The 8,078-nt window shown below is 42.8% G+C and overlaps 1 protein-coding gene across 2 annotated transcripts in view; it reads left to right on the forward strand.

Annotated features, from left to right (window-relative positions):
* CYB5A (cytochrome b5 type A) overlaps positions 1-6,603 on the forward strand; it is a 34,874-nt gene extending 28,271 nt beyond the window's left edge. For both annotated transcript variants that reach the window (XM_068993545.1, XM_068993544.1), the window contains 2 exons: positions 3,012-3,046; positions 4,941-6,603. In XM_068993545.1, the coding sequence (XP_068849646.1) occupies positions 3,012-3,046; positions 4,941-5,022 (117 nt within the window). In that variant the 3' untranslated portion in view covers positions 5,023-6,603. The remainder of the gene's footprint in view (positions 1-3,011; positions 3,047-4,940) is intronic.
* Positions 6,604-8,078: the final 1,475 nt, after the last annotated feature.

Here is an 8,078-nt window from a genome sequence, read left to right on the forward strand (position 1 = left end):
TAAATATTTATTGGTTGAATTTAATGCTAATTAAATAACTTTTTGATGCATTTTTCCTTAGGAAAGGAAAATAATTCCAGTAATGTTCATTTTATGTCCAGGTTCACCCGCCCTTCTCTCTGAGCTGATCAGCTCATTTGTATGACTTAGTACCTTCTTTGAGGCTCCCTTTTGGACTGCTGAAGTTCTGTGGTGCTTGAAGTCTTTTGCTTTTTCTTCAAAGTCTGTCAGGGAAGAAGTGTAATTTCTCCGGTTAGGTGTCCAGTATATTATCTTGGCACATATTATTCAGCTATAGTAAAATGAGGATTTGGTAATGCTCATCACCTGAACTTAGAACTGATATAGATCCAGCCATATCCTGAACCACGATTCCTGCCAGCAGAAAGCACCAGTCCAAGCTAAGGTCTCCCACGCGATTGCTTTACTCCCGAGAGACACGCTCTTTGCTCCTCTCGAACAGACATGGCTTTGCTTACTGCAGAGCAGAACTGGGGGAGCGCGGGGCTGGAACCTGCTGGTTTTCGAGGCCAGAAGCAAACACATGGACACTTTCCTAGATTTATCTTTCTTGTGCTTATAGCTTACTGGAAGAAGAGAGCTCTTTGTTGTGTCTGTATAACTATCCATCTGTTTCCAGGTTGATAAACATACACTGTGGTCTGAATTTTTGTAATCCTGCCTGCTTAAACTGTTTGAATTGTGTAATAAGATGCACCAAAGAGTATTAGCTTGAACCCACGAGAGGGAAACAGATTGAGTTGCCAAGTTAAGGTATTTGTGTTAATAAATACAGAGACAATGCATTTTTAAGTGAGCAAATCCAGATCTATCAATTTGACATGGAGGATACCAGTAATGGCAATACGTACTGATAGGTTTCTGTGGTTGCCATCTTAAAAGCTTTGCTACATAACTGAGTTGATTGATTCTCAAGGTATCATAGGGGAGCTCCTGGACCTACCAGAGAAAGTGTAAAGAATGAAACTCAGCCTTGTTCCAAGCTTTGACTTTGTTCAAGGTCACACACTGTGGAACCACTGCTAGCACCTGTTTAAGGCGTAGTGCTTGTGAGTCTCTCAAGCCTCTGTAGGCTCCGATCTTTGCATAAAAGGCATCACTCCATCAGCAGTATATTTAGGGGAGCCTTCCAGTGAAGGAATGGGTTTAGTCAAATGAACTTATAAATGATTTACATGAGCTTTGCATGAGAGCTTATCACGTGTTGATTTCATTGCTCACCCTTTCCTACCTGAAGCTGAACCCCTCAAGTTCACTGTGAGAACAGGAACTGTAATAAAGACTGCAGTCTTTCCCCCGTCTTCTGACAGATTTGTCAGTTCTGTACCAAAACCCAACTGGGGCCCAATGCTAAGTGGTGATTCAAACTTGTCTTAACGCTGAAGCATCCCTGGGTTATTATCTAAAATGCGTATTGTCTTTTACAGTGCAGCTCTTTAGAGGATCTTCGTTGTTGCTGGTGGTGACCACACCCTAGTAGTGCATTCCACCCATGGTAGCAACAAAGGTGGAGGAAGGCAGGCCAGCGAGTTTCCATGCAGGGTTGTTAGCACGTTTGGTGCAATGCATGTGCTGGGCGTGACAAAATAACCTCTGTTCACTGTTTGAAGCTTAGCTTTCTAGTGTGCCAATAACACTTCACCTTAAATGGACTATTGCATTTGTTTCAGGACTGGTTATGTCTTTGTACGTCTCTAATAGCTAAATATTTTCACATTGTCCAGTTACCTCTTGTAATCCTTGTTCATTTTATTTGCCTATACAAAATGTGAAAACTAATCTTGCAGTAGTTATGAATACTTTTGTAGTGTCTGAGATTTAATGTTGCTTCAAAAGATAATGACTGTGAAGTTTTCTATTTGAATGACTGTGTTTTTCCCTCCTCCTGTGTCAGGAATCTTAAAGGCCATGTCTCCAGGTTGGTGGGTGTCATAACTGCTTTGCCTGATTTTCCCCTGAAAGGTTTCTGCCTTTTTACGGGAATGTCTTTAATGCGCTTTGCTGTATATAGCATTGCCTTGCTGCAGATCACTGAACATTTGCTAATGCTTTTTTATCTTGTGCTTTGGGAAACTACAGCTGCATAATTTCCGTCTACCTTCCTGTGAGGCACTAATGCTTTGCTGGTGTGGAGCTTCAAGAGTGCTTCTTAACAACTTTTCAAGCCTGAAAAAGCTTACATCCTACTTGGCCTTGGTTACCCCATTGTTTGGGGCAGACTGTGTCTTCCCAGAGCCATCTGCAGTTCATTTTCATGGTATTGATAAGAAGAACCTCTCTCAGAAGGTGTTGGAAGGTAAACCAGGAGGCAGCTGTGAATGCCCCTGGCGTCTGAGGATTTCTTGGTGGGTGACGGTGTGATGTCAGCCTGCGAGGCCGCCAGTTTTTGTTTTTTTCTAAAAAAAAAAACCTGCCAGAGTTAAAGAAGACTAGGAAAGGTGGTCCAGACTATTACAATTTAAATGCCACTTCTTTTTGTTTTTGTTTTTGTTTTTTTGGTTGACACTTTTAAAAATATAATCTGGGTGCACTTTTACTTCTATGAGATTTGATGAAATAACTGATGTTTTATTGAACATTTCATTACTGCTTTTGAAGGATGAAGCTGGTCTCCTTAAAGATAATGATACATTTTTTGTATGTATAAATGATACCTGTGTTCAGTTTCTACAAGCATTTAAATGTCTGTCATGTACAGAATTAGGTAGCCTATTAATTTTTAACATTTTCTTGCAAATTTTTGAGGTTATGTTCGTAAGTAATTTAAATAGAGACCCTTCTTAAAATTTTTTTCTTCGGAAAAAATGGTGAGTTTGGGTATATTAGTGAAGAGTATGATGTCATTTTCCCTTCAGACTTTTTTTTGGAAGAATGCATTGAATAAGACTAATGAATTGAATAAACTGTTGTGATCTTGTTTTAAAGCAGGTTATAGTTAATTGAATGAACGTTCAGATGTTCCCTTTAACTTGCCTTTTCTTGTGTTTCAGGAAAGTATTATTACTACCATTGATTCTAATTCCAGGTATGTGGTAGTTTTCTTTAAAAGTATGACTGATCAGAAGGCTCCTAGAATCAGAGTTGGGCTAGAGGGTCTCTCCCCACACCCAAGGTATCTCTGTTGCTCGCGCTCCTGCCATGCTTCTCTCTGTGGACAGGTCGGGGTCCTCTCCACTTAGCATCCAGACTACCCAGGGCCTTCCTTCCTAAACTGTCAGATGGCTCAGACATTTCAGACAACCCCACACCTCACCATGCTGCCACATCTACCTGGAGGAACAGAGCAAACAGTTCTCCCCACTGTGAGCTGGACAACCTTTCTATCTTGAGGCAAACATTCCATTTCCTTCCTCCTTTGATATATGGCCAGTTTCTTAAATTGTCATGATTATATCTCCCTAAGCATGGTTCAGTTTTCCCCTTGTCCCTTTTCTAGTCTGTCCTGAAATTGAACCCAGTGATCCAAGTATAGCTTGAGTCACTTGTTCTAGGCACTTGATTTCTTCATATAGTTTAAGATCATATTGATAGCTCCCAGGTGGCTCAGTGGTAAAGAATCTGCCTCCCAAAGCAGGAGATTCAGGTTCGATCCCTGGGTCGGTAAGATCCCCTGGAGGAGGAAATGGTAACCCACTGCAGTATTCTTGCCTGGGAAATCCCATGGACAACAGGAGTCTGGTGGGCTGCAGTCCACGGGGTTGCAGAGTCAGATGCGACCTAGCACACACAAGATCATCCTGACGTTTTTGGCAGTTCTACCATGCTGACTTATGGACTGCCATCAGATACACTTTTTTGGACCCAGGCTCGAAGCCGCACGCTGCTGCCTGTTATATTCTGCCCTAAGTTTGCTGCCCCTAGGCTGCTCATATTCTGGTACGTTGCCCACAGTATTTCCTCTTGCTTTACCCTGAAATGTCCGTCTCCTCCTAAATGGAAACTGAAAACCTACCAAATTATACTCGTAATCCTTTTGCAATTTAAATCTTGATTTCGAACTTGCTCTTTGTGAAGAGTATTAAAGGACAGGAAGTTTATGACAGAAACCGTCACATGTGTGTCAGCTGTTACCTGCTCTTTCTCCAGATTCTAAAACCCATACATTGATTTCTGTTTTCTAAGAAATTATAAGTTCACATCTGTATTAATGACCTTTCCAGCCCTGCCCCTGATTAATCTGTCATTTATAGTCGATCAATGTATTGGGACTGAACAGTATATAAATTAGGGATTTTTGTGAATTCACAGCTATGGACTACAGATGCAGTCATTTGGGTATGCTGTTTAACACGTTAAACCTCCTGCGCACAAGTAGCGATTAGATTTTCTAACCAGAATCACAGAATGTTGAGCTGTGGTGCTGGTAGCAACCTTAGTAACCTGTGCTTCACATCCCTTAGCTTTGCAGCTCGGGGCACGTGATTTGCCCTTGGCTGTGGAGCCTGCTGATGGCTTTCTTTAAATGAGAAACCTGCTCTTCTGCTTCGCAGTTCAGTGCCATTGTTACCTTACGGACGTACCTAGATCAATACCTGTTTACTTTTCTGAACTTGTGATATGAAACCCAGAATTGATGTCCTTTGGATAAGTCACTAGTCCTTGGTGGCATCTGTTGAGGGAGTGATCGATAGCTGTTTGTATAAATTCATAGAAATAGATCTAAGTGGGACTGGGAGGGCGTTCAGTTTCTTATAAGGCTGGAAGGGTGGAGCAGTTGTCCTGGTATACCAGGACATGTGTTATACCAGGACGTGTGTTGGACTCACTTCCCTTTTAGCAATTTAGAGTGAGCTTTTCATCCAGAAAGGTTAGAGGGGTAACAGAACACTCCATGGTGACTGTCATGGTAAGGAGACGGAGCAGAGTTTTGAGTCTCCTGTGTGGAATATCACGCAAGCGTCATTGTTCTTTCTTTCCAGCTGGTGGACCAACTGGCTGATCCCAGCCATTTCAGCGCTGGTTGTAGCCCTGATGTATCACCTCTACACTTCGGAAAACTAAATACATTCTCAGAAGCCAATGGAAGAAAAGACTGCGTTGGTCCAGGGAGAAAGAAGCCACCACTCTTAACTTCGACTGACAAACCCTTCACCTGAAAATAATCTGAATACACCTATTTTCCTTTCCTCCTACATTCGACACAAAACAAACCAAAACTGTTCCATTCTTTCGACTACTGAACTTCTAGAGTGTGCCTTCTTATTCACCAACTTTGTTTTGCTGTTCCATCACTACACCATTTGCTTATTGTGGACATGATCTTTTAAAACATACCACCATGCTGAGCTGTCTGTTGGGTGTATAATTGTCTTTAGTGTTTAGAATCTGATTACTTGGCGGTTGTTTAATGCGCTCATCTTTCAGACCCAAGTTGTCCGAGGTAAGGACGGGTGTCCTTGGGTCGTTCCTTGTGCTGCTTCATCTAATTGAATGATCAGATTTTGCATGTTTCTAGTGTAGGGTTTTTTGTTTTTTTTTTTTTTTTAGGAAGGCCCAGAAATAATAGCTTAAAGATTTCTAATAACTGTTCTACAAAAAAAACAATCGAATAGATGATAAAAAGGGAAAGTGGCCTACAAGACCTAGAAAAGATAATCTATCTCGTCTTTGATTAAAAACACCAGCAACGTCAACAAGAAGCCTAAGAACCATGAGAGAACATTGCCGCTGTCCCATCTCTGAGCTTAAACAGTTTGCACAAAGATTCTGATTGCACAGAGATTCTCAGCTAAGTTTCTCAGGTTTTACAGACTCTGCTTCAGAAGTGAAAACTGCTTTTCTGCCCCCATAAGGAAATCTTGATTCCCTACTCTGGGTTTTTTTTGGTGGGGGTGGGGGGCGGAATCTAATCAACATTTATAGAATATTTTCTTCTACTACATCAAAATACACATTTTTAAGCTCAGACGAAAGTTTGATTGAGGTAGACAACATTGTGGGTCACAATTCAAAGAGAGGAAATCCTACAAAGCATTTTCTCAGACTGCAAATCAATGAAGCTAGGCAGTAATGAAAAAAAAAAAAAGAGCTGGAAATATTTGCAGGTGGAACAACACACTGCCAAATAACATGTGGGTCAAAGAGGGCCCAGATAATTTTTAAAATGTCTTGAACTGGTGATTCACTAATTTGTACAAACACACACGAGATTATAGGACATTCGGAGTCTTGATTTTTGAAGAAATTTAGCTCTAGTGATGGGCCCCGGGGAACTCTGGTGTGACTCTGATTCAACCATCCCATTCTTGTTTATTCTCTACCCTGTGCTTTTTTTTCCCCTCTCAAAAAACTTGAGAGATGAATTTATAAACTCGAAGTACATCATAGTTAGCGATGATTGTCCATTGGCATGCTAGCTGACTGACGAGCCATGGCAGTCATCAGAAATATCTAAAGCACATTAAAGCAGTTGTTTAAATTTCAGAGCATACATAGATTTTTATAATCAATGACATGTACCACCCTCTGCCTCTTTTGTGACTGGAAGTTAGAGTGAATGTTGGAGGGCGGTGGGGGATGTGTCTGTATCACGTGGGGAAATGCCTGGCAGAGGACTCCTTTGTTCAGATTTTAATAAACATATTCCTGGAACAAAACTCATGCCTCTCGTGATGGACTTGAAGCGCCCGCCCACCCTCTGCATGTTGGTACATCCACAGACAAGTCAGCAGGCTCTGCTGTAACGTGCCATCCTGACTGTCACGAATAGGTCAGCTAAATAAAAATTACCGTGGACCATCACCCTGCTTTTTGATGCTACCTATCAAGGGTTTCCATGTCGAGTTCCCCAGTTCTTCCTCTGGGGTAGCAGAGCAGTTGGTTCACAGCTCTGGATGTGGTTTTGAGCATCATCATGAACGGTGTGTCTGGAAATAAACAGTATAACCAAAGCGACTGAGGCAGGACCCTCACCCTCACCCCCAGCCCCATAGCTGGTTCCTGTGAAGCTTGAAATGACCACCAAAGTCACACTCCAGTGATTTATTTGTATGCCCCTCATCTGGATCTCTTAGAGAGAAGCTTGTTTTAAATTAGGATGAGGATGAGATGCTTGGCATGGGAAATTTGGGCAGAGTGACTGTGATTGCAGTTTTTACAGTTAAAAGCCGTGTCCTGTCCGTGTGCAGAGTCTGAAGCTGGGTTGCCTCTGCCTCCAGACACCTCTTTCTGCTCTGCCCTGGCTGCTGGGTCTTTCCTGTCACCGTATCTGGAAGCCCAGTTTGGTTTGGCTCCGTATCCGGGTGGGGAGCTCTGGGACTGGGGGTAGTCCACAGTCGCCCTTAGAGATCAGGGTCCACTCCTGTGCCACCAGCGTTAGCAAAGACAAGCTTTCATGTCACCCCTGCCCTCTGTGAGCCTGATCACGGCCCTGGGAGGCGTGGGCATGGAAGAGAAGATGTGATGGCAGGCATCGGGCTGGACTTCCCCGTCTGCTGTGTCCAGCTGCTGGAAGGGTGGGCAGACTGGGGGAGGGCAACCGGAGAGAAAGCTGTTTTATGCAGGACTCCTGGCCTCAATCTCTAGAAACTAGAAAGCGATTCAAGGGGTTCCCATGGTGACTGGAGGAGCGGCAGGGGGCTCACCTGGAGGCATCTTTTGTAATCAACAGTTGTTTGAGAATCTGAAAGATCTCGCAGTCATTCTCTAAATTCTGAAACATAAATCGCAGTCTTAATTTGTCTTTTTGAAAGTCAAACATGAACCTCCATCAAGATAGAAAATGAATCCCAAGTTGTGGGTGGGAATGATGCATCTCTCAAGGAAAGTCCTAAAAAGTGGAGAAATAGGTAACCTTGCATTTTGCTTCTGTCCGCTGTTGCCTCATGTCAAGTATCTTCCTAGTTATTCCACTTTCCTAGTGAGGTTGATGATGCAAAGAACCCTTAAATCGTGATAATCACCCCTGTGAACTTTGGAGGCAGAATTTCTTAAATAAAGGTTAGCTGTTAAGGAGGGTGAATGGGCAGCAGGTCTTTCTGATCCCATGGTCAGTCTCTGCACCTGGTGGTATTTGGCTTTTCCAACTAAAGTTGGCTCAAGGTTTCAGGTTGGCGGTG

The sequence above is a fragment of the Capricornis sumatraensis genome, chromosome 21 (assembly GCF_032405125.1).
Source record: "Capricornis sumatraensis isolate serow.1 chromosome 21, serow.2, whole genome shotgun sequence".
Taxonomy (NCBI): domain Eukaryota; kingdom Metazoa; phylum Chordata; class Mammalia; order Artiodactyla; family Bovidae; genus Capricornis; species Capricornis sumatraensis.